We start from the raw sequence: 26,338 nt of genomic DNA, 5'->3' as shown, positions 1-26,338 counted from the left end.
CTCTCTGCCCCTCCCCTAAAACAACGCCATTTCTGACGTTGCCAAAGAAAGCTGAGACGTAATTCTTAGAAAAATGTATTTTGAACAAACGAACAGATAGCCATAGTATAAAAATAGCTGGCGGAAGGGAGCAACTATTTTATAGTGAACCACGCTAGCAAGGAGAACGGAGAACCAACCCAGCCGCTCCCCCTGGCCACACAATAGAGGCATCAGTACTGCCTCACCAGCAGGTCAAAATTAGTTCCCCAATTACCACTTTTACGTAACACTGAAGGTATTAAAAATAGCATGTGCCTCGCAAATTAGAGAACACTCTCCTATGAATAAAATCTTATTAAACAAAAAGAAGCTTGTCAACTCCTAGTGAAAAGTGGGTACCTGCTTATCCCTAATGCTTTTGGTTAGGCCAAAAGTTACATGGTTACACCTGGCAATTTCCGGTGACTCCAGAACCTTATTCACCAAGGACACTTACAACACGGCTCTTTATTTAGGTCTTAAAAGAAAATACCTTCAATGCCAAGCCAACTTCTTTATTTTCATCTGTATACGGAGGTTTCCAAAGTTGAATTCGGTCTTCCCTTAAAAACTGGGTCAGTTTTGCTTGGAGATATTTCTTTTGCGCCATTCTTGAAAGCAAAACAGTATATGAAGGATACTCCACACTGCATTTCAAGGCATTTTATAACTTACCTGTGTGGTAAGAAGAGCTCCCCTCCACTCCTTCCCCTCCTGTTTAATCTACATTACTTTTAGACTAGGTTTTAACTAGCTCCAGATTTCTCTTAGGTATTTTATACATACGCTAAAATATACAGTTGCATGTTACTGTTACATAAAGTATGTATTTCCAAGTTGCTAATATGTAGCAAGGCTTATAATACTTTTCTATTTCTTAATCTCTTATTCTCTGATCTAAAAGATAAAATGAGGGGAAGGTGAATCCCTAAAGCTGTTAACTTTCATAAACAACTCAACAGAGAGTTTATACATTCTCTTGTGCTTGTATTTGGCTGAGTTTAACACAAAGACCAACCACCTTGGAAGGGTAAACATAAAAGCCAGCTTGAACCGTGAACTAGCAACATTCCCTAGAACTGAATTTTTTAAATACAAAAGTTTCACTAGAAAAACTGTATATATTTTGTGATAAGCACACAACAACCCATCTCCGTGCACTGTTCAAATCAAACGCTGGTTGGATCATCATTTTACAGCCGAAAACAGCCAGGCCCCAGGTTTGTACAATGACTTGACCAAGGTCACAAAGTTAGGCAGTGCCATGGCTTGCACTGGGATCTCTGCCTACGACACTGGCCTTTGCACTCTGGCACGCAATCCTTCACTGCTTATCTGTCTCGTGTATGTAACTAGTGTCCCCCAAAGAAACACCGGCCAGCGATGGAGAGGTCCACTCATCTCTCATGAGCACAGCAATTTGAAGGGATGGCTAAGGCTGCTGGCAATGTCAACCGACCAAATTAGACAAGGAGTAAGAAAAGGAAAAAGATAATTAACGTCTGAATGACGAAGACAAGGTCCACAGAGTAAAAAAAATGCATATATAAGGGTTAATATAATCTTGATAAGTAACTTTCTTTTTTTATGTAAGGCCTGTATTCCACACCCCCTGAAACCCAATTCACCTAATTTTAAATCAAGTCTGTTCACTTAAGTGTATTCCATAAATACATACCTTAAAGTTCAAATCTATTTTATATCAGCGTGGGGGGACGAAAGAGGTCATTAGGATACGGAGGAGGAAAGGGAGTAAGGAATAAACACATCAAGGAGGGGCTTGTGCATCTGGGTGACCCACAGGAGAAACCCAGATTTTTAAGCATTTAAGAAACCACTTCTCACACGGAAAAGCATGCGTACTTATGAGCATTAGCTTTTCAAGCATAAATAACTCACACAACCACTGTATCTAGTTCCCTACTCAAATCTTCAGGAATTCTGAATAAAATATCAACAGGCTGGGGGGGGGGGGGAGTGATCATTTCATGGGCTGCTTACTAAGGGAGGCAAGCTGTTTGTAAGGCCGGGTGCACAGCCCTCCGTGGCCCATCCTAGCCACTGCCTGATTAAAGGCCCAAAGGGTTTCACAAATATAGTGCGTGTCCCACAATCTACCCACTGAGCAAATCAACAGATGGCGGTCTGTAGGCACAAGACTTAATGTTTACAAAAGAATAGTCTGCTGTTTCGAAATGTACAAAAATTTCAGTTATAGACAACAGAATCAAAGAGAATACGTACTTCACATCAAATCAAATTGTTTAATAAACCAGTTTTCAGTTTTAGCTGGAGAACTGAAAGTTTCACGCGTGCCGTACAGCGTTTCACATTACAGCCAAAAAAGCAGTGATGTATTTCAAGTATTTCTCAAGAAAACGGGGGAGGGAAGCCCAGAAATTCATTATCACTGCTCCAAACTGAAAGTGAAACGTTTTAAACCACGCCTTTAAAATTTTCACTTTCACTTCAGTAACGATCAATCTACGCTACCTTTCCCCAGAGCTTTTCAAATACACATATGTACACGTATATTCAAAATACACTACATTTGCTCTTAGATGGAATAATAAAAGATTCTTGTCTTAAAAATTAAGAGTAAGGGAAGGAGATGAGAAACGCAGAACCAGGTCGCCAGAGAAATGAAGGATCAACCATGTTTTCTCATTAAATAGCAAAGAAAACCTAGCTGTCACTGCAAACACAACCCAAACGGCTTATTTGGAATAACAGTGTAACGTCTCAAGCTTTTTGTCTGGCTAATTAGATACATTTCTTTCTCTGCCCCCCGCCCCCAACAATACTCCACATATTTTTAAACACCACCCCCCCCACCCCGGCCCAGACCAGCGCAGACCCAGGGCCGCTCGAACCGTCGGGTCCCGAAGCCCCGCCCGGCCTCTGCGCAGGGCGCCTACCGCCCGCCGCTGTGGCCGCGCCCCCGCCGGCCTGGGGATGCGTCGGGGTGGTGCCGGGAGCGGGGGCCGCCCGACGGCGCCGCTGAGACCCGGGTCGGGGACTGGACGCTCGACCGCCGCCGCCGCCTCACCTGCGCCACCACCGCGCCCGCCGCGACCCGCCGAGTGCCCGGATGCGGCGGCGGCCGCCGTTTGTTTTCATTCCGGGTGAGGCTGGCCCCGCCCCCGCCGCTGCGGCCTCCGCGCCACCCTCTCGAGGCCCGGAAGGAGGGTTGTGGGCGGGGTTAGCGGACGGGTCCGTGTGGGCGGAGCCAACAGGGGCGGGACCGGTATTGCTTGTGGGCGGGGCTAAGACGGGTACGGTGTGGGCGGGGTGGGTGGGGCAGGGAGAGGACGGGGCGGGGCTGAGGGGAGGGCGTGGGCGGGGCAGGGTGGCGGGTGAGGGGGCGGGGCCTATGGGAGGACCCTAGGCCGGGGCGTTGGGAGTCTCGGGGCCGTTTCCGTCCGGGTGGAAGCGGTGTCCCGGCCCGGCCGTAGGCTCGGCCCCGTTTGCTCGACTTCAGAGGAAATTGCGCCTGGCTTCATTTCACCAAAAGCCTTGAAAAAGACCAGCCGACCTGGCAGGGAGTACCCTTTCCCCCTCGGTCTAGGCCGGACTAAACAGGTTGGCCCCCTAAACGCCAGGGTTTTCTTCCCTGTCTCCGTCGGGCCTCCGCCCAGGGTGAAATTTAGGTTGCTTCACCTGAAACTTATTGGCTGGTTGCCCTGGCGCTTCCCCCCGACCCTGGCCCTGCTAACCAGGTATCCATCGCACTAGCAACCTCAATGGTCGATGGAGAGCCGCTCTCTGCCCAGCGATGTGGTAAATACAAATAAGTTTATGGTCTGGGTTCCGTCCTCATGTCTAGGTGAGAAAATAAGACAAGTGTGCATAAAAATTAATGGCAACTTGTGAAATGTTCTGGGAACGTGGGGTTGAGCACAGGCTCTGACAGAGCGTTGAGCGATGGGTAGATGAGCCTTTGATGGGAGAACCCGGAAATGAAACATAGAAGGAGTAAATCTCAGACGGCAGAAAGTTTTCTCGGTTGAGGCCCTTGGCCCTTCCTGTCCGAATCCCAAAACCATCCTTGGACTTGCTCTAGCATTGTGATGGCGTGCGGCTTGAGAGCTTCCAAAGACAAATCTCTTTGGTATATAAAGAGCTCTTACAATTCAATAGGAAAAGGACCAAAATAGAAAACTGGGCAAAGGCTCTGACAGTATGGTTCCCTGAAGAGGAAATACAAGTGGCTCATAAACGTATGACACATTACTTAACCTCGCTCACAATGAAATAAATATAAAACTACACCAAGAAACCACCTTGTGCCTATCAGACTGGAAAATAACGTGATAGCCTGTGATGGCAAGGCTGTGTTGAAATAGGTACCCTGGGGGCGCCTGGGTGGCGCAGGCGTTTAAGCGTCCGACTTCAGCCAGGTCACGATCTCGCGGTCCGTGAGTTCGAGCCCCGCGTCAGGCTCTGGGCTGATGGCTCAGAGCCTGGAGCCTGTTTCCGATTCTGTGTCTCCCTCTCTCTCTGCCCCTCCCCCATTCATGCTCTGTCTCTCTCTGTCCCAAAAATAAATAAACGTTGAAAAAAAAAAATTAAAAAAAAAAAATAGGTACCCTGTTTCGTACCTGCAAGGGCAATGTGGCACAGTCTATCAAAATCGAAACGCATATTCCCTTTTACCCAGTAATTCAACTTGCATCACTCTTGTTGTATTTTATTACCCTACCTCCTTTCTGTTATTCCTAACGCTGACATTTAGTGGCTTCAACTGCAATTTCGTAGGATGAAAAATTCTTCCTAATTTGTGTTTGTATTTTTGTTGCCATGGGTTTCATAGTAACAAGGAATCAAGCAACTTCTGTATAAGTCATTTTACTTTTGCTGGAGTGGAATCAGAAAACCCTCAAACATCCTTAATAGGACAGTGAAATTTCATGTAAACGTTAAAAAAAAAAAAAAAAAAGAAAAGAAAAAGAAAACCACTTCATTCTTGATTTTTCTATTTATAAATGAGAATTTGAAGGAAGTGGTTATAAATAGGAATTTTCAGGGAATTTGAGTGATGACTCACACTTTCTGTCTGGTAGGTTTTTAATTACTGATCATCTTATTTGGCAACGTGGTCATTTTATTTAGCATCCTAACTGGATGAGAAAAACATAGAAGGACAAAGAAACCAAGCAGGTGGGGAGGGAGATTTTGTTCCCACCTGATTGGAAATACATCATTTCAATCCCCCTGGAAGATGAGAGAAACTGAAAGAAATTTTGAAAATGTAAAATAGGAGAGTTACTCTGACCCCCTGTGAAATGCGGAGGTTGGATCTCAGTCACTGCCAGAAGGGGTTTGGTGGCCCGCCCGATTCAGCTAGAATCATTCTGAAAGCATGTACTCCACAAGTTCTGAATCCTGGTTTCGAATTTCTAGCATGTTCTGCTCCCAAATGTTTAACCCAAGTACCTCTGATCATCCCAAGAGGTGGGTAGGTGATGTTCCAGCTCTGAAAAGATAAAGGAGGAAAGGCAGAGATGATGAATAAAGCCGACCATGGTAGGAATACTATTGAACTAAGTTCACAACAATCTGCGTTTTGTCGTTTAACCTATTATTTATGTTAAAGAGAACTTGATATACAATATTAGTTTTGTGATTTTAAGTCCAAGGATGAATGAAAACTAAAAGCAAACACAGAGACCAGAGAGTAGGTAGTCATTGCTGTAGGCTTATGGTTTGAGAAACTTCCACGGAATGCTAAACTACTTTTTTTTTTTACTTGATTCCAGAAAATCATTACAAATCGATAGGATGCATGGCAGTTAAAAAGGTAAAATCAGACCTCTCCACCATCCTGTTTTCTAAATAAAGCCTATTGTCTAAAACTTTGGGGAACTTTTAATCCGACGGGTGTGTTTTCTTTCAGCACGTGAAAGACGCCCTTCCATTATCTTCCGGCTCGTTTCTGAAGTCAGCTGACGATCTGGGGTGACGTCTGACGCTTCCATCCGGCGTTTCTAGTTGTTGTGAGTGGAAACCTTGATCTGCCTGCAAGCAGCTCCATCACACCCGAGAGCGGACACTCCGTCTGTTGATGGACTACTGGCGAAAGTAAGAAAGAAAGGCAAAACCAGGTATCTTTGTTATTCACCTCAGAGAAAGCCCTCAGAAATACCGTTACGTCTGAAAAGACTGTCCTTGTCATCCCTCTACCTTGCTGCAATGATTTCGTATCACCTGTAGTTTCCCAAGGCTTAGGATTCTTGGCATTTTCCTAATAACTGAATTGTGTTAAACTCGGCTGAATCTGTCAGCATTGTGGCCAGGTGCATTTAGCAGAAACTAACTGTCACTTAAGCAAATAGGGTTTTGTTTTTCTCGCTTAGAAGGGGTCTAGGGGCGTCTGGGTGGCTCAGTCGGTTGAGCATCTGACTTCGGCTCAGGGCACGATCTCGTGGTTCGTGGGTTCGAGCGCCGCGTCGGGCTCTGAGCTCAGAGCCTGGAGCCTGCTTTGGGTTCTCTGTCTCCCTCTCTCTCTGCCTCTCCCTCGCTCGTGCTCTGTCTCTCCCTCTCTCAAAAATAAATAAACATAACAAAAAAAAAAAAAAAAAGGAGTCCAGAGGTCTGTAGTCCAGAGCTGATGTCACTCAAGGAAAAACGTGCACTCTGATGGGAGACTGCACTCCCCGTGGCACTGTCTTCCAGCTGATAAGACTGATTCCATGCCACTCCTTCCCAGCTGTAATCGAAGGTCACGAATAGCATCCTGAACTTCTTGTCTGTAAGGAAGCAAATTCTACCCTTTCAGGTAGAAGTTGCACTGTCTCACCTCCCACCCTGCGGGGGACCAGCTTCACCTCTACGTCCCATTCACCTTCACCTTCCTTTATTTCATAGGAGTGTGTGCTGCTTGGCTCCTCTTTTGAGCTGGTCATAACATCTGCCTTGTTCCCTGTTTTGTTGTCGAGTTCGACAAAATCTTGAACACGTGCTCATTTGTATATCTCTGCGTGGGAATCATGATTTTACTTTTATCCTGAAACTTACCTTTTAACACTTTTTATGCCCTGGAAGAAGATGGCCGCCGCACCCCCAGACACTGTGTCTGTGGTCCAGACAAGGAGAAGGGGGAGCGCAAAGAATGAAAAGCGTGTGTCAGCTAAGTCCGTTTTTAGTAGGAAAACAATAGCTTTTCCAGAAGCACCACCCCTTCCACTTCTAACTAGGCTGGGAAAAAATGTCACTAGAAAGTCACTAGACTTGGAGCGCCTGGGTGGCTCTGCCAGTTAACCCGCCAACTTTGGCTCAGGTCGTGATCTCGCGGTTTGTGGGATCGAGCCCCGCGTCGGGCTCTGTGCTGACAGCTCAGAGCCTGGAGCCTGCTTCAGATTCTGTGTCTCCCTCTTTTTCTGCCCTCCCCCAACCCCAAAATAAAATAAAAATGGAAACTTTTTAAAAACAGAAAGTCGGGGCGCCTGGGTGGCTCAGTCGGTTGAGCATCCAACTTCAGCTCGGCTCATGATCTCGCGGTTCGTGAGTTCGAGTCACGCGTCGGGCTCTGTGCTAGCAGCTCAGAGCCTGGAGCCTGCTTCGGATTCTGTGTCTCCCCGCCCCCCGGCCCACCCCTGCTTGTGCTCTGTCTCCCTCTGTCTTTCCAAAAATGAATAAACATAAAAAAATTGTTTTTAAAACAGAAAGTCGGGCGCCTGGGTGGCGCAGTCGGTTCAGTGTCCGACTTCAGCCAGGTCACGATCTCGCGGTCCGTGAGTTCGAGCCCCGCGTCAGGCTCTGGGCTGATGGCTCAGAGCCTGGAGCCTGTTTCCGATTCTGTGTCTCCCTCTCTCTCTGACCCTCCCCCGTTCATGCTCTGTCTCTCTCTGTCCCAAAAATAAATAAACGTTGAAAAAAAAAAAATTAAAAAAAAAAAAAACAGAAAGTCATTCGACTGGAAAAAAATAGCCACTACTTGCAAGGCATGTTGGGGAATCATTCCTCACCCCTCAAAAAAAATTGGTCACCAGGAAGAAGAGGAGAGTGGATGTTGAGTAGACAGCAGCATCTGGCTCAATGACTCATTTAGGCAAAGCTTTAGGTTGATGATACCTACCTTTTGCTGTTCCCTACCCACCCCTTCTTTGCCCTCCTACCTCCACCCCTCCACCCATGCCCACCTCCTCACAAGCACGAATTACGAATCTGCTCCAGCCTAAGTGATTCATCCTAATGCGTCAGATACTTAGTGTGTTACCCCCAAAGGAGGGATTGGATAGCCGCCATAGAGGTTAATAGTGAAGAGATGTTAGTAATGGAATTGCTGTCATCAGGAATAATCTTGCAAGGGAGCCTGTGGGGGGAGCCGGAAGAGAGGACCCCTTCTCCTCCTTCCCTGTTCCACTTGCTGATGCCTATATTACCTGCACAAAAAGCCAAGCCTGGGGGCAGCCAGTCCCGGGAGAAGAGAAGATTGGCTGAACAGTTTAGGAGTGCCACTTAACAAATTTTTCTTATTTTTCTCTTATTAGAAAATTTTAAATCATAAAGTGAGGGAAGAATAAATATAAACCTCCTGATGTTTCATTACCTACACTATAACCATTGTTGACATTTCAGTGTAAATATTTCCAGTATCTTTTTCTTTTTTCTTAACTCTTTTCAATGTTTATTTATTTATTTTTGTAACTTTTTTTAGTGTTTTATTGATTTTTGAGAGAGAGAGAGAGAGAGAGAGACAGAGGACGAGTGGCGGAGGGGCAGAGAGAGAGAGAGGGGGAGACACAGAATCCCAAGCAGGCTCCAGGCTCCAAGCCCTCAGCACAGAGCCCGACGTGGGGCCCAAACTCGTGAACTGCGAGATCATGACCTGAGTCCAAGTCAGAGGCTTAACAGACCGAGCCACCCAGGCGCCCCAGTATCTCTTTCTTAATAAGAGCCTTTCCTCAATATATTAAAAATCCACGTATGCAATTTTTAACCGTACTTTTAAAAATTAATATGGCTTGGGGTGCCTGGGTGGCTCAGTCGGTTAAGCGTCCAACTTCGGCTCAGGTCATGATCTCGCGGTTTGTGAGTTTGAGCCCCGCGTCAGGCTCTGTGCTGACGGCTCAGAGCCTGGAGCCTGTTTCAGATTCTGTGTCTCCCTCTCTCGCTGACCCTCCCCGTTCATACTCTGTTTCTCTCTATCTCAAAAACAAATAAACATTAAAAAAATTAAAAATTAATATAGTTTAAGAGTTTTAATTATTATTTCATACCTTCATAAATATAATTTCAACAGCTACCTAATATCTCAGCAAGTAGAAATACAACAGATCAGCCCATCATCTCCTATTGTGGGTCATTTGCATGTGTGTTAGGATACAGACTTGCCAGCTGGAACAGACTCAAGAGAAATTGAAATTTTGTTTGCTTGTCTAACAGCCCAGAGCTGATCCGGTGGCTCCATGGCTCAGCGACGCAGGCTCTTTCCATCTCGTTGCTCTGCAGGAACCTGCCCACCTCTGCGGAGCGCCTGGTCGCTCATTACTACGCCCACATTCTAGGCAGAGAGAAGGGAAAAGGTGAAGGGGACTTCAGTCGGAAGTCACATGCTTCCCGCCTTACATCCCCATTGGCCCCGTGCTTGGTCACAGGGTTGCACCTGCGCAAAGGAGGCTGGGAAATGTAGAACTCTATCTGGATAGCCATGCACCATGTACATCAGGGAAGGATTCCGTTGCAATGAGAGAGAAAGAAAAAAAAAAAAAGATATTGACTCGGGAAGACTAGCCACAAGGTTGTTTCTAATTATTCATTATTTATAATGGTGAAGGTCATCTCTGATGTAAATCTTTTCCTATATTTAGGGTGTTCTGTTGTGGTTGTTAGTAGTCGTTTGTTTTCTTTTCTTTTGCTCAGTGATATTCCTGTAGAGTACTCCATAAGAGGTACAAATTCTAGACTTCCTATACTTACTGATAAATTTATGGCTTTACCTTTTCAACAGAATTAGATATTATGGTTTTTGCAATTTGCCCTTTTTCAAGGGAAAATGAAAGAAGAACAGGGGAAAGAGGAGGCGAGATGAGGAGGAGGGGAAAGGAGGCATCTTATAGTTCTTACGATGTTCATTATGCTTCATACCAGGGGCGTGAACGCCTTCCCATGCTTGCTTCCTGGTTATTTACATATTTTTGTTTATAAAATGGTTTGTTTATGTCTGAGTTAGACCTGTTGGGGTCAAGGATCAGACGCACACAGGAATCTCAAAATACGAGGATTTATTGTCATGGTTCATATGGGAATAAGAACAACGGAAACTTCAGCCTCTCCCTGGTCTCTGGATGACACTGATGGAGGTGGAGTTTGTGAGCAAACGCTAAGAAAGAATTCTAGAGACTCTTTTGGTTTTTGTTCGCTTGTTTTGTTTTTTGTTTTGTTTTGTTTTGTTTTTTATTTTGGTGCAAAAAGCTGATTTTATTAAAGCACAGGGACAGGACCCATGGGCAGAAAAAGCAGCTGCGGGTGTGGGAAAGACTTATTGTATATTTTGAGTTTGTGGAGGGAGGGGAGTTATAGATAACATAGGTCTGCAAAGAATTTCTGGATGCTGAAAGCAAGGTGTCAAAGGACCCTGAAGATTTAGCTACTGTCAAAATAAGGTTGCTTTTAATTTTTAAGGAAGTGTAAATATTAAGGCATTAAGGCAGCCATAAACTTCTTGGGGAGTGTTACATGCTACAAGTCTTTGGCGTCTATTAGCGGGCTGCAGGCTGTAAGGGAATCTAATTTAAACCACATATTTCTTGCCTTTGTTTCCCTCATCATCACCACTGGTCTCCTGGTGACACCACCAGACCTCATAGAAGCTGGACTGGAGGGATGTGCAGTGGCCCCAAGTGCTGATGCCCCTTTAGCGACAGAGTCTGTTCCTGCTTTTCCAGGTTGTTCTGCCAGAGAACCGCTTCAGCCTTGTGGGGAAGGGCCACCCTTCCCCAGAACTGGTGGGTGCAAGCCTGGCCTAATAGGCACTGTTACCAGGGAGACCTGAAGCCCTAGACAGGCTTAGCCCAATGTCTCTGGGTCCACGAAAGCACATCCACAAAAATGCCTTTAAGTTTTGTTACATCGCAAGTCTCACAGTTGAGAGGGACCGTTCAGATTGTTTGTAATCGTACTATTGCCTGGCTCAAATGCTAAGTCGAAAAGAAAAGAGGACAGGGGCTTCTTCCAGTGGCAAATTCTGGAAAAGATGGGCAGAAATGGCACCTGGCAAGGGGAAGGAAAGGAAGGAAGAGTAGGTCCTCAGCCTTGGACCTCAGGGGGCCGTAGGGGAAAACATATTTGGTGCCCGCCACATCTTTGCGTCCTTCAGTGACACTTCTGTCCGTGTCACCAATCTTTCTGGCAAGGAAATGGAAATGAGGCCTCTCTGTATGCTGCCATGTTGGCTGCCCAGGATGTGGCCACAGCGGGATACAGGACCAAGACCTTGGACATGGGGCTAGAGGTGAGTCCTGGTCCGCTCAGGAATGAAGATCGGGCAGATTGAGGACGTCACCCACATCCCCTCTGATAGTACCTGCAGGCAGGGAGGTTGCCATTGTCTCTGTCCGTGAACAGGACTCCTCAAATTACTGTTTTCTGTTAATAAATTTACGTTGCGTAAGATAAAAAAAATAAAATAAAATAAAAATAAAATAAGCAAAGGGAACAGGGCCTAACTTGGACTCTCTGCCATATTTTGCAGTGTCTCTTGAGCTGCAAATGGAATAATATAGACGCATCCCATTCCCTTCTTTTAGCCAGAATAATTTTTAAATAATGGTAAACCGGGGTGCCTGGGTGGCTCAGTCGGTTGGGCATCCGACTTCAGCTCAGGTCATGATCCACGGTTCATGGGTTCAGGTTTGGGTTCGGGCCCCGTGTCGGGCTCTGTGCTGACGGCTCAGAGCCTGGAGCCTGCTTCGGATTCTGTGCCTCCCTCTCTCTCTGCCCCTCCCCCGCTCATGCTCTGTCTCTGTCTCTCTCTCTCTCAAAAATCAATAAACATTAAAAAAAAGAAGAAGAAGAAAGAAAGAAAGAAAGAAAAGAAACAACAGAGTAGTGGGGAGCCTGGCTGGCTCAATCGGTTGAGCATCCCACTCTTGGTTTCAGCTCAGGTCACGATCCCAGGGGCATGAGATCAAGCCCCACGTTGGGCTCTGCCACTGACTGTGAAACCTGCTTGGGATTCTCTCTCTCCCCAGCTTGTGCGCTCTCTCTGCCTCTAAAAGAAAAAAATAATTTAAAAAAAAGAAAGAAAGAACAGAGCAGATTTGCACATATGTAGGACAGGGGAAGGTATAAAATTGAAAGAAGCAAGTGGCCGAACAGTATGTCTATGATAGCACTATTAAAAATACCGTGTATGTGTATATATGCACTTACATACGCATATTTATCTATAAGACCATTGAGAACAGTCTAGAAGGGTATTCACCAAGAAGGATTGAGAAGGGAGTGAATAGGGACTTTCACTTTTACTCTTTATACTTCAAAACATTTCATTTTGACAAGTATGTGTTACTTTTGTTTTAAAATTTTTAAAGTGAAAATATAGGAAAACAGTTTATCAGAAATGATAACAGGTTCGTTTTGCATTTGGTTCTATACTATTTTATTTGCCACTCTTAATGTGTAGACTTCTTGTCTCCCCAAGTAAATGATCAGCTCTTTGAGGGAAGACAGACTATGATGAGGTTTGGGGTGATGAATGTTCAGAGCTGATGGCCAAGAAAATTCTAGAAGACGTCTTTGGTGCAAAAAGGTGCTTTTATTAGAGCACGGGGACAGGACCCGTGGCCAGAAAGAGCTGCACTGGGCTTGTGAAGAGTGGTTATATACTATGGGGTTAGGGGAGGTAAAGTGAAGAGGAAGTTTCTTTTTAAAATCGATTTTTTAATGTTTACTTATTGTTAAGAGAGAGAGAGGCAGAGCACAAGTGGAGGAGGAACGGAGAAGGAGACACCCGAGACACAGTCTGAAAGGCTCTAGGCTCCAAGCTATCAACACAGAGCCCAAAGTGGTGCTCAAACTCACGAACCATGAGATCACGGCCTGAGCCTAAATCAGAGGCTTAACCGGCTGAGCCACCCAGGCGCCCCTAAGAGGAAGTTTCTTAACGTGGTTTCCATTTGCTCTGAAAGACTCACAGATTACCGGAGGCTTAGCTATTGTCAAGCTAAGGTTGTTTTTCCCTCTAGCAACCATTAACATTGAGACAGTGGGGAGTTCCTGGACAGGAGGCTATTGATAAGATTGCCTTTTTCTTGTAATTTACTAAGACATTTGTAAACTGGTAAAGACTCAGGTCCTGCAGGCCTGTGATCTCTGTCGGTTAACCGTTTGTTTTCTTTCCTTTTCTTTGTTCTTGGGCAGCCAGGAGGGCCTGAGGAATATCACACAGATCCCAAGAGGGGGGAGGGGGTTGTGCTCTTAGCCCTCAGCTTGCCTTACGGTCCCTCATCAGACTGGATCTTAAATTTCTATTTCTGTCACCAGTGCCTAGCACAGTGGTAAACACAGCAGATGCTTAGGAAACATTCTTAATATATAATAATTCCCTAGGAACGTTTATTTGAAATCTCTATTCTCTGATTGCTCCACAAGTATCAGGATGAATCTATTTCTGGCACACGGCGTGAGCAAAGAAATACCTTGTCTCATGCCCTTCCCCTTACATGAAGACAGGGGCAGACCAGAAGGAACCAACTCTCCCGGAGAGGACCTGACCAAGGGGGACTTCCCATTGGTCCAAAGAAACTGCAATTTGTGAGATAATCATGGTGAGGGAGGCCCACCAGACTGGGAGAGGATACTGGAAGAGAACAGGCTGTGACGTTCAAGAGGACAGAAATGGACATCCCAGGGAGCCCTGAATGACAGCCACAGAAGTCTAGACTTCATATTCTAGGAGATAAGAAAGTTTGTTTTGTTCTGTTGGCAGAAGAGAGGTAGGATACAAGAGGCATAAGTAAGACCGGCCCGATCACCATGTGCAGGAAGGACAAGAGGGGTCTGGACGTCATTGCCATGGTTCAGGTAGAAAGAGATACACACCTGGCGAAAGGCAGTTAAGGGTGAGAAAAAAATGGATGCAAACACTAACGTAATTTATGGAGATTGAGGACTACCTAGACGACGGAGGAAGGAGCAAGTCAAGTTTTATTTTAGCCACTTGAAAATTTTATCCTAGTGTGCTTTCACGTGTAGGCAATGTAACCGAATTCATGTGCGCAGGGGACATTGCTCAGAGGCCTTCATCCAGGCTTTAATCGGTGCCTCCACACTGTCACTTTCATGCCAGTGTTAGCTGCAGATCCCAAAATCCATTCCAAGCAGTGGAAATAGGAGTGTATTTGGTTAGCAATGTGACTTATTCCAGCAGATTGGAAAATACGAACGACCTCATTCACCTCATTCAGCGGGGCATTTCCAATAACAATTGACTTTTTAGGGGCGCCTAGGTGGCTCAGTCTGTTAAGTGTTTGACATTGGCTCAGGTCACGATCTCGTGGCTGGTGGGTTCGAGCCCCGCATCAGGCTCTGTGCTGATGGCTTGGAGCCTGGAGCCTGCTTCAGATTCTGTGTCTCCCTCTCTGTCTCTGCCCCTCCCTCGCTTGCACTCTGTCTCTCTCTCTCTCTCTCAAAAATAAACATTTTAAAAAATTAATTTTTCTGTTTAACAATTATTTATCAAAATTGGCAACAGATTTATGTTGATTTAATGAAATACACATTTATTCATGATAACAATGATAACTCTAACCAGAAGAAACTTCTCAGTACTTAGAGACTCATGATCATAGGATATAAAATTTTAAAAATATTTTTATTTATATCTTTGTTGCTGAGAAGTATGATAGGGACAATCTATAAAAAAAGACTCCCCAAATAACATATATTCTCTTAGGATAAAATTAGATGAGGGAATTTCTTCATGATTGGAAAAATTAAGGAACAAAATTAGATGAGGGAGGTGATGGAAAGACAAGTTTAAAAGGAATAGTTAAAAAAGAACTTTATGTATTTAAAAATTTTTTAAAAATATTTGTTTATTTTTGAGAGACAGAATGGGGGAGGGGCAGAGAGAGGGGAAAACACAGAATCTGAAGCAGGCTCCAGGCACCGAGCTTTTAGCACAGAGCCCGACGCGGGGCTCGAACTCATGAACCTCAAGATCATGACCTGAGCCGAAGTCAGATGCTTCACGAACTGACCCACCCAGGTGCCCCAAACTTTATGTATTTTTTAAATCGTGGCTATCAAATTGCTGATATTTACATGTCACTGAATATATAGCCAAGAGTTTTAAAAAGTAGGTATAACTACGCTAGACAGGCAGTTGCGTTTCATGCAGCCCCTTAAACTTGTGAGGAAATATTTTAGGTGGAAAATCAGAATTTCTGAGGGATAACTTTGAAGACAGCACCTGACCAAACTTCAGAACCATCCTGAGCTTAGGGCCCCCTCTCGTGGTGAGATTCAGATTTGTGTTGGCTCGCAGCTCAAGAGAAGTATCTAGCAAGAGCTGAAAGTGCCAGGTTCTACAAGCCAAACCCTTCCCGGGGTGTTTTCTGGAATCGTCGCTACAAAACTTGAGCCGGGTAGGATTAGTACAGCTGTTCATGTTGGGCCATTGTGTCCTATCTCCACCTTGGCTCCCCTCCCCACCAAAGCAGGAAGAGATTTCATTCCCCTACCCAAGCCCAGAATAAATCGGGAGAGAAAAAGCAGGGCAGAATGGTATCCCGCACATCTCACCAAGCAGGATCCTTGATGATGGTCCGTTAATCTGCTACGTGTTTATTGAGTACCTGCTATGTGTAAGCATGATTCTCCATGATCTACTGGAAGGCGGCCATCCACTAGCAGAATCCGCCCTCTACTTCTCTCCTTCGTTTAGTTTTATGTATTAATTTTTTAAATGTTTGTTTATTTTGGGGGAGAGAGAGAGAGCGCAAGTGGGGGAGGGGCAGAGAGAGAGGGGTCAGAGGATCCAAGCAGGCTCTGTGCTAACAGCCAAGAGCCCAATGTGGGGCTCAAACTCAAGACCTTTGAGATCATGACCTGAGCCAAAGTTGGATGCTTAACTCCTGGAGCCACCCAGGTGCCCCTACTTCTCTCTTTTAAAAAATTTAAAGAAGGGGGCCCCCGGGCGGCTCCGTGGGTCAAGCATCCAACTTCAGCTCAGGTCATGATCTCGAGGCTTGGGAGTTCAAGCCCCGTGTCAGACTCTGTGCCGACATCTCAGAGCCCGGAGCCTGCTTCAAATTCTGTGTCTCCCTCTCTATCTGCCCCTCCCCTGCTCATGCTCTGTCTGTCTGTCTCTCTCTCTCAAAATAAACATTAAAAATTTTTCACTTAAAATGTACTCCATTGAATTATTGTTATTAAGCACCAACAATAACAACCAACCACAGGATTTTCCCAAAAAGTATTCAGAGGACCCACAAACATTTAAAAAGATGTTCAACCTACCCAGTAACTAAAGAAACACAAATTAACCATGTTAAGAAATGATTGGCTTGCTGTTAGACTGGCATTTGTTTGATAATATCTAAGCTGAGAAGAGTGGGGACATCTGAGAAATACACATCTCTTCACACTCTGTTCATGAAACTGTAAGTCCGAACAACAATTTGAGAGAAAATGAAGAATATTAAGGTTTTTTTTCTCTAAGTTTCTGCTTCTTCACCCATTAATTCCCCCTTTTAAGAACTATCGCTAGGGGGCGCCTGGGTGGCTCAGGTGGTTAAGTGTTCGATTTGGCTCAGGTCATGATCTCACCGCTGGTGAGTTCGAGCCCCGCATCTGGCTCTGTGCTGACAGCTCGGAGCCTGGAGCCTCCTTCGGATTCTGTGTCTCCCTTTCTCTCTGCACCTCCCCAGCTCGTGTTCTGTCTCCGTCTCTTTCTCTCAAAAATAAATAAAAATGTTAAACAAAATTGAAAAAAAAAAAAAAAAGAACTATCACTAAGACCCAGGCCCCAGCCCGCTACTGAAATTGTCAGGAATTTTGGAGGATTTTGATTACATGTCCCTAACCGCTCCCATTTTTATGTTTTATTTTGTGTAAGATTTTATTTTTAAGTAATCTCTACCCCCCAAAAGTGGGGCTCAAACTCAATCCTGAGATCAAGAGTTACATGCTCCGTCGACTGACACAAATAAGTGCCCCCCACTCCCCTGTTTAAACAATAGACTCTCGGGGTTCTGTTCCCGACACACTTACCTGTGCCAAGAATGGGGAGAAGGACAGATGCCTGACTCAGCCACTGGGGCCCGTGGGGTTTTTAGCTCCACTTGTCTCTCCATCTCTGCCCTCCTACCCCATCTCACACACACACACACACACACACACACACACCATGAAGGATAGAAAGAACACTGAAATTGAAGACGATACCGTGTGGTCTTGCCCTCAGGGCCTCAAGGATGTGCCCTATTACGGGCCTCATTTCCCCACCCTGTACCCAGGGGTTAGACTGGATGACCTCTCTGAGTTCCCTCAACTTTAATCCTAGCCCTGTCCTCAAGAAGCTTATAATCTAATAACGGAGGCAAGAGGACTCTCTTACTTCATGCAACTGACATTTATTGAATGCGGCTACAAGTTCAAGTTCACATATATATAAATAAAATGACCCCTTCCCTCTAGGAGTTTACAATCCAAAGTAGGAAGTGACCGTTGCTGTGAAGGAGATCGAGAATTCTCTGCACATCCCAGGAAAAGGAGACACATTTGTGTGAAGCTAGAGAGAGATTTTAGTTAAATAAAAATAGACAGTGGCGTGGGCTAGGTACCCAATGAACATACAGATAAAAAAGTGCCTTTGACATAATAAGAAATATATATTTGGTCCCTGCCCCACTTCCTGGTAGGCACCTTCCAAAACCTCGGAATCTCTGAAGTGACAAGTGCCTTTTTGTATGTGAAGGAGATGGCTGGGGCTGGGGGGTTCCAGGATGAACCTCGGGATGGCGTCTGGTTGCCAAGGGAACCAACCTCCTGATTAGAGGGTTGGCCCTTCAGCCACACACAACACACACACACACACACACACACACACACACACCCTCCAGGAGGGAGGGGAGAGGGGCTGGAAGTTGAGTTAATCACTAATGGCCAATGCTTTCATCAATGGAGCCTATGACATGAGGCCTCCATTAACAACAACAACAACCCAATTGAAGGGGTCCATAGAGCCTCTGAGTTACTGAGCGTGTGGAGGTGCTGGGGAGCTAGTTTCTTCAGTTGTCTGGAGAGGGCGTGGGAGCCCAGTTCCCCTTCCCTGTAGCCCCACCCATCTCTTCAATCTGGCTGTTCTGAGTTCACCCCTGTTTAATAAACTGGCAATCTAGTCAGTACCCTCTTTTCCTGACTTCCCTCACTCATCCTACCAAGTTATCCAACCTGAGGAAAGGGTGGCAGGAACCTCTGATTCAAAGGCAGTCAGTCTCAAACAGGTGGCAACCTGGAGTGGGGCTGGTGCGTGCAGTAGGGTGGGCGCAGTCCTGCGGGACGGAGCCCTTCACCCGTGGGAGGCGATGCTCCATCCAGGGAGATAGGGTCCGCGTTGGACTGAACTGTAGGACACCTGCTTGGCGTGGCAGAGAACTGGAGAATTGCTTGGTGTGGACAACCCACACCTCTGGTTTCAGAAGTGTTGCATGTAGCGTATAGAAACCCCAGCATTTCCCCCTTTAGCGCCACAGCAATTTACCAAGGGGCCAAGTTATCAGTTTAAAGTATTCAAAGGAAGCTGAGATCTGACATGGGTCTTGATGAGCAATGCTTATAAAAACAGCTTGGAAGTTTTTCCCATGGGCAAGGGCAGATCCAGTCTGGGTGGCCCTGAAACTAATGTAACTTGGGAAGGCCCTTTATGAAAAAAAAAAAAAAAAAAAAAAGACAATTATTACAAATACGATATTAGGAATGAAAGTACTTAGAATGAAAAAAAATAATGTTACAAATTTTTAATTTTTTTTTTTTTTACATTTTATTTTTGAGAGAGAGAGACAGAGCACAAGTAGGGGAGAGGCAGTGAGAGAGGGAGACACAGAATCCGAAGCAGGCTCCAGGCTCCGAGCTGTCAGCGCAGAGCCCGTCGCGGGGCTCGGACGCACAAACCGTGAGATCATGACCTGAGCCGAAGTCGGACGCTCAATCGACGGAGCCACGCAGGGCCCCCTAACATTACAAATTTTTAGAAGTTGAAAGATACCACAAGACATCATAAAATCCAGAAAACGAAAACCTCTTCATTAACCATCTACACCTCTCTAAGATTTTTTTCTTAACAGTTTTTGGCTAGGAGTCCTTTGGCTAACTCTTCAAATGAAGACACTCTTACCAGAGAAATTGGATTGCATTTCAGCTCCTGACACCCCTTTGCGGTCCGATTTCTGATAATTGGCGGGGGGGGGGGGGGGGGGGGGGGTCCTGGAAAAATTTTGTTCGCCAACTGTTGGGTGTTAACCTTTGTCAGGAGAGGGCGCTAGAGGGCCGCTGAAGGAGAAGGGTTTCTCTCCTGGTTCCCGTAGCACGTGAGGCTCCTCCCACGACTAGCAGCTTCCGAAGTGTCTGGGTGTCTGCGTTCCAACAGCCTGTGTGGTGTGTGCAGCACCCAGCTCTAAAATTTCCCCGCAGCCAGGAGCTTCCCTTGGCGTCTCCGGGGGGGCCAGCTTCACCTGGTGGCGGGGGTGGGGGTCGTAGCCCGTGATCAGCGTCCCCTGGCGTCCTCTCCTGTGGCTTTGGGGCGAGTTCTGAGATAGGACGCCTCCCTGTAGAGGGTCCTCTGGCACCCCGGGCAGCGGATCTCCAGCCAGTGCGGCCAACCTGGCACCTCAGTGACTTCTCTGCCGGGCAGCGAGCCACGCTGTCTCCAATCAAGGCCTGGATCTCAGCCCTGCAGAGGGACGTCTTCGTGGATGCTTCGTCTCACCCTGGGTGATGGACACTCGCTGGGTGTCCCCAGCCTGCGTTCTTCAAGAACCCTCTTGACTTCTTCCTAGCCAATCCCTTATTACTCCAACCCCATGTTAAAATTAATTCTTTATGTTAAACTTCCCTTGTGCAACTTGCTGTGCGGTTTCTGTCTCCTGATTGGACCCTTAGCAATACAACTTTGCAGTGCATTGCTGATAGTATTATAAATTTTAAGGATTTTTTTTTTTTCCCACATTCGAGGAAATCTCTATCAAGTTTCACATATGAGTTTTAAGGTTTCGGTGCATTTCAAGTTATTTTTTGCTCAGGGACTAATCTGTTTTGTTGTTGTTGTTATTTTTTAATGCTTATTTATTTAATTTGAGAGAGAGAGAAAGAGAGAGAGAATACGGCCACAAGTAGGGAGAGGAGTAGAGAGACAGAGAGAAAGAATCCCAAGCAGGTTCCTTGCTGTCAGCCAGGAGGTACTCAGGGATTAATCTTAAAATGAAAATTTTGAATTGGGGTGCCTGGGTGGTTCAGTCGGTTGGGTGTCCGACTCTTGATCTTGGCTTAGGTCATGATCTCATGGTTCGTGAGTTTGAGCCCCACTTCGGGGCTCTGTCAGTGCAGAGCCTATGTGGGATTGTGTCTCTCCCTCCCTCTGCCCCTCCCCTCCTCTCTCTTTCTCTCTCAAAAATAATAAACAAACAAACAAACAAACAAATTAGGGGCCCCTGGGTGGCTCAGTCGGTTGAGCGTCCGACTTAGGCTCAGGTCATGATCTCACGGTTTGTGGGTTCGAGCCCCACGTCATGCTCTGTGCTGACAGCTCAGAGCCTGGAGCCTGCTTCGGATTCTGTGTCTCCCTCTCTCTCTGTTCCTCCCCTGCTCATTCCCTGTCTCTCAGAAATAAATAAACGTTAAAAACAAAATAAAAAATAAACTAAAAAAAAAACCTTTGAATTAATGACATTTATTAATCAGGGCGTCATGGACAGCCTCCTTGAAGTGGTGCTGTTTGAGTTTTATCTTTGTCAATGTCAGCATTTCTTGTCAAATTAGCAAAGAGGTTACATCCTTTTTCCAGTGTGTGTGTTCATGTGATTCATTAACTGGATTATCAAACAATCCCCAAACCTATTCATAGCTTCTATTCAAAATTTATCCCTTCGCCTGAGTCCATTATTGCTTTTTTTGTGATCTGAAAGTGTTTTGTTACAATTTGCTTCGCAATGTCAGAATAATTTACATAGACTTTATCTCATTTTTATCGCTTTTGTTTCAGGTTCCACCGATTTTAAGTTGAATTTAAAGATGACAGAAGAAGGTATCCTTTAAATGCATCCAAACTCCGGAGTCTGTAATTGCTCGCTCACTTTATTAAAATGTTCCACAACAGTTTTTGAAATTGCAGTTAAAATTTTATCGCAGATGCCATTCCCATCAAAAAAGGGGAGAAACGTATACCGCATTTAATTGTAGATTCTGCTGAAGGAGCCCAGAGAGGGCACACTCCGACATCGTTTCCGGGGACACGTCAGAACTGACTTTTCTCTGGGTCCCAGGACCAAGCAGACGTCTCTTGGATTCAGTAACCCCTCAGCATCTAAAGTTCTTCATCTACCTTAATATGTTTTTTATTCATACATCTAGGGAACCCCTTTTATGGGGCAAAAATCCCCCCGACTCTCGAAGCAGAAAATGCCAGACACTCATCATCCCAGCTTCCCTGGCAGCCGCAGGGCACACACACAGAGATCTAATGCCAGTTCGCTGTACCCTCCCGGGCCTCGGTGGGGAAGCTAGTGACTGAGGGTCGGAAGGGCCGTGTGGACCCTTCCAGCCCCAAGTACAGCCACATCCGCTTTCCAGAGCCAGCTTCAGGAGCAGAGCCGCCTGCGGGGAACAGGTAACGCCGTGTGACTTCCGAGGCAAGATCATTCAAATGCCGGGGACTTATACTGTGCTCTCCTGGGAGCTAGCCCAAGCCAGCTTGCGCAGAGCGACCAGATGAAGAGACCATGTGTAGGAGTTCTGGCTGACAGCCAGTCTCAGCTGTTAGACCTTATGTGAGCAAGGAAGCTTCCAGATGATTCCAGATGACTGGGCTGCCAAGTCGTCCAGCCTTCCAGTCGTCCTGGCTGAGGAGCAGAGACTACTTGCCTCTCTCTGCCTTGTCTGAGTTCCTGACTCCCAGGACCCAGGACACGTACCAAAGTGATCACTTTCTGTCACTAAGTTTGATGGGGTTGGTTTTGCAACAACCAGAACACAAGGGAACTTGCAGAGGCCGGGGCCAGATAAGGTAACAACTGCCCCCAAAGTAGGCACAACAGAACCTCGACCCTCCTGGGCCTGAAGGAGGAAAATCTATCCATCTATCTGCCTATCTGTCTATCTATTTATCTATCTAGTAGGCTCCATGCCCAACGTGGGGCTTGAACTCATCACCCTGAGATTAAGAGCCCCATGCTCTACCAACCAAGCCAGCCAGGCACCCCGGGAAGAAGATCTTCTTAGTAGAGCCCAGTGGGGCGGGGGAGGGGCCTCCCTGTAGGAACAGTTGTCCTGAGGCACCCAGATGAGTCCCCCTCTGAGCTCCCGCTGGGGGTACAGCCTCCGGGGCCAGCCCCTGAGACACAGAGCAGGACCAGAAAGGATGGGGGATGAATCTGGGGGCAGGGTGGGGACCTGAGGGGGGACACCTGCCCGGTGTGGAGTTGAGAAGTGTGACCCATGTGAAATCCCCCACGGAGGACTGAGATGCCGGACGGCAGGTGCCCCCCCAGCAGGGCTGTACCAGTGCATGAGGACCTGCATTTATGGACACTCCGTGGAAAAGACCCGTGGGGCGCAGAGCTCAGCGACAACCCCTCTGTGCCCCTCTTTGCTCTCAGAGCCTGGGCACAGCCCTCGCCGGGGGAGCTGTCAAGCCGCAGCCTCCAGACAGGAGGCTGGAGGGCTTTCTGGCGGCTCTGATGGCGGCTGAGCCCACACATCTTGGAAGGAGGTGCACGGAATACTAAAAAATTTAAGTGCTGCAATCAGGGCCTAAAGTAACGGAGCTGGAATTATTGAGGGAAATTTACAAGTTAAATCACCTAAAAGGCTGCACATGCAAATGACGCTAAATTAGCAAGAACTTGGGGGGCACGAGAATGACTCATCCTTTCTCAAAAGGAAAGTGGTCAGAGAGCACATCACAAACCGGGGAGGACGGGGACTGAGACCATCATTCCCCAGGCGGCGTCCGCGCGCTACAGGGTGCTTCGCACCGGGCGCCCCAAACGCCAGAAGCTCCCCAGTTCTCGTGGCGCCCAAAAATATCCTGTGCGCGTGAGCGTGCCCCTGGGACCTGCGATTGGGAAGCATGAAGAACCCGTTTCGCAGGTGGGAGCCTGAGTGGTGGCAGCTCTCGCCACGGTTACGTGACAGAACTGGATGGACCCGCGAGCTTCCCAGGCCCTGGGCCAGACGCCCTCTTCGGCTAGCTGCAGCTCCACGGGCCAGCGGTTTGTGTCGGGGCCTCAGCCGAGCCGGTCCCTCGGTACCTCTCCTGATGCCCTCGTGCGGGAGGGCCCAATGGTGTCCGGAGGCCGGCCGAGGGCTTCAGTCCCACGAGCAAGGGGTCCGAGACCCCGGTCTTGCTGACATCACCACCACCCTCTGACGGCCAGGCTGGGAAACAGCCGTGGCAGGCGGCAGACAGACAGACAGACTGGCCTGGCAGGCAGGAGGCAGAAACCAGCGGATGCTTTGGGCAACGCATTAGTTTCCTGGGGCCACCTTTTTTTTTTTTTTTTTTTTTTAAATGCTCCTTCATTTTTGAGACAGAGACAGAGCATGAGTGCAGGAGGGGCAGAGAGAGAGGGAGACACAGAATCCCAAGCAGGCTCCAGGCTCCCAAGCAGTCAGCACAGAGCCCGACGCGGGGCTCGAACCCAAGAACCGTGAGCTCACGACCTGAGCTGAAGTTGGATGCTTAACCAACTGAGCCACCCAGGCGCCCCACCTAAACGTGGACCACGAACCTAGGTGGCCTAAACAGCAGAGATCTATTGTCTCCTGCTTCTGGAAGCCAGAAGTCTGAGCTCCAGGCATCAGCACAGCCGTGCTCCCTCGAAAGCTGCTAGGGGAGGATGTGTTCCAGGGCTGTGTCCCGGCATCTAGTCGTCCCTGGGCTCGGGGCCTCAAATTCATGTCTTCAATGTGGTGTTCTCCCTGTGTGTCTGTCTTTCCCCCTTTCTATTACGGCACCCGCCATTGGATTGGAGCTCACCCTAATGACCTCATCCCAACTTAATCATCTGCAGAAACCTTTTTCCAAATAAGGTCACACTCACAAGTCCTGGGGGTGAGGACTTCGCGGTCTTTGGGGAACACAATTCAACCTATGACAGACGTCAACTCACAAGTGTATTGGGCAAGTTCTCTGTAAAAGGCACCGTGCCGGCCACTGAAGGGACGTGGCCCCAGCCCTTAAGGAGCTGCCCACCCCCCTGCCCGGAGGGTAAGCACCGCCACATCTCGCTTACCAGCAACCTCGATGCAAAACCGAGTGCCTGAGTCATTTCTCAACTGAATTCATATTTTATTTGGCTCCAGTTCCCTCTGGGGTCCGGCTGCCTGCCAATGCTGCTCTGGGGCTCTCGGGCAGGGAGGCACCCCGAGGACCTTGACCCGGGGAATACGATAGTGAATGTGCAGAGCAGTAAGGATATTGAAACACATGCAGAACGGACATCATTGTCCTTGGCGCTTATGTGAACTTAAATGCAGATCCTAAATCCAACAGCAAACTCCGCCCTGGTCCCTCCTCCACCCCCCCACCCCCCCCCACCCCCGCTGGACACCCTGTGATTCCCCCAGGGCTGAACAGCTGAGTGTAGCCTTCAGATGAAAAGCTGCCTCTCCTGATGTGAGCACAGGCAGGGGTGGGAAGGAGCCCTGGATGGGGGGGGGGGGGGGGCAGAGATCTGGGTTCTAGACCCAGTTCTGTCACCAACAAGCAGCATGACCTTGGGCAAATCCTGAACCCTGTGTGGCCTCTGCTCAGTGGCTAGGAGGCTCTAAGATCCCTCCCCGTGCCAAGATTCCAACTCCAGGGAGAGAGCAGGAGGGTCGTGGAGAATCCTCCCGAGGAGACTTACAAGACGCAGGACCCACTCGCCTTCAGTTCCCAAGGGGAAATTTTACCTGCTTATCGGGCCTCAGCTGCCCAGGGCCTCTGGGCGTGATTGGACTCAGGTTGAACACAGCGAGGGCATTGTTTTCTCTGTGGGAAGTTTCAGATAAGGAGCGGGGCTCCACTAAGCCAGATCAGGACTCGGGTCCCACCTCACCTTATCTTGAGGCTCCAGCCAGCCCGGTCTCCACCCCCCCACCCCCCCCCGCCCAGGGGTTCATTACAAGCTCAATATTTCCCTCCCGTGGAACATCTAGCCCTCCTCTCTGCCCACCCATCCCTTACAAACCAACTCAAGTTCCGCCTCTTCCACGAAGCCTTCCCGGATACAACTCTATGTGGCAAATCAGTATCAGTTCTTCATTTCAGTCATAGAACATGTCGCCTGGATCGTATATTGAGGTCCAAATAACTTCTACGTCGCATTTACATGCAGCTTCAAATATGCAAACCAAGAGATGTCACCAGCACATTGCCTTGCATTGAGTCTCTTGTCAAGTGGTCCCTAGGACTTTTCAATCTGTAGACTCACGATACTCAGTTCTGGAAAAATGTTGTGTATTTTTACGAATTAGGAAGGAAGCTAACCTTCCTATTACGTTCTTTGTTCCTTACTTCCAAAACTTCAATTTGAACATCCTGGATTTGTTTTCTCTCTCTCTCTCTCTCTTTTTTTTCTCTCCGAAATTCCCAGAACTGGAGGTCATGAAATACATATGGAAAGGACACTTCAAATCCCTGTACATTGTCAAAGTAGAGCCACTCCAAAGCACATCATCATGAATTTTCAGGATACTGACGATAAAGAGAAGACTCTAAAAACTTTCAGAAAGGGGGCAACATTTAATAAGACGGATCACGGATCAGAATGGCCTCAGACTTCTCATTAATAACACTAGATGGTAGCAGTGCCTTCAAAACTCTGAGGGACAGCGGTTCCCAAGCAACAGTTATATACCCAGTGAAGCCGCTAAAACATTAGGGCAAAATGGGCGTGTTTAGATATGCACGGTCTCAAGCGTTCACCCCTTAAGCATCCTTTCTCAGGAAGCTGCTGGAAGGGAGACTCGATCAAAACAGGAGAACAAAGCAAGAAATGAGAAAAAAGGGTCCCAAGAAATGGGCTTCCGCCCAAGAGAGAGTCCATGGAGGGCACCTCCAGGATGCCCCCACCCTGGTGGTGGGGGGGGGGGAGGGGGGGTTGGGCAG

At 47.4% G+C, this 26,338-nt stretch overlaps 1 protein-coding gene and 1 long non-coding RNA gene across 5 annotated transcripts in view; one reads left to right on the top strand and one right to left on the bottom strand.

The window, feature by feature from the left end:
- NUB1 (negative regulator of ubiquitin like proteins 1) overlaps window positions 1-3,214 on the bottom strand; it is a 28,192-nt gene extending 24,978 nt beyond the window's left edge. Inside the window, exons 1-2 of one of the 4 annotated variants that reach the window (XM_045496217.1) lie at window positions 3,071-3,214; window positions 515-632 (exon numbers count right to left, since the gene is read on the bottom strand). In XM_045496217.1, the coding sequence (XP_045352173.1) occupies window positions 515-632; window positions 3,071-3,141 (189 nt within the window). In that variant the 5' untranslated portion in view covers window positions 3,142-3,214. Of the gene's footprint in view, window positions 1-514; window positions 633-2,878 lie in introns of all 4 variants that reach the window. The other 3 variants (XM_045496220.1, XM_045496219.1, XM_045496218.1) reach the window with 3 other exon arrangements.
- A 175-nt stretch (window positions 3,215-3,389) lies between these two features.
- LOC123607137 lies at window positions 3,390-21,342 on the top strand. Its single transcript, XR_006716657.1, has 4 exons — window positions 3,390-3,603; window positions 5,781-5,821; window positions 5,918-6,125; window positions 21,230-21,342. It is a non-coding gene; the product is annotated as an uncharacterized LOC123607137 (long non-coding RNA).
- Window positions 21,343-26,338: the final 4,996 nt, after the last annotated feature.

This window comes from Leopardus geoffroyi, chromosome A2, assembly GCF_018350155.1.
Source record: "Leopardus geoffroyi isolate Oge1 chromosome A2, O.geoffroyi_Oge1_pat1.0, whole genome shotgun sequence".
Taxonomy (NCBI): domain Eukaryota; kingdom Metazoa; phylum Chordata; class Mammalia; order Carnivora; family Felidae; genus Leopardus; species Leopardus geoffroyi.
This window is presented reverse-complemented; position numbering and strand designations above follow the sequence as displayed.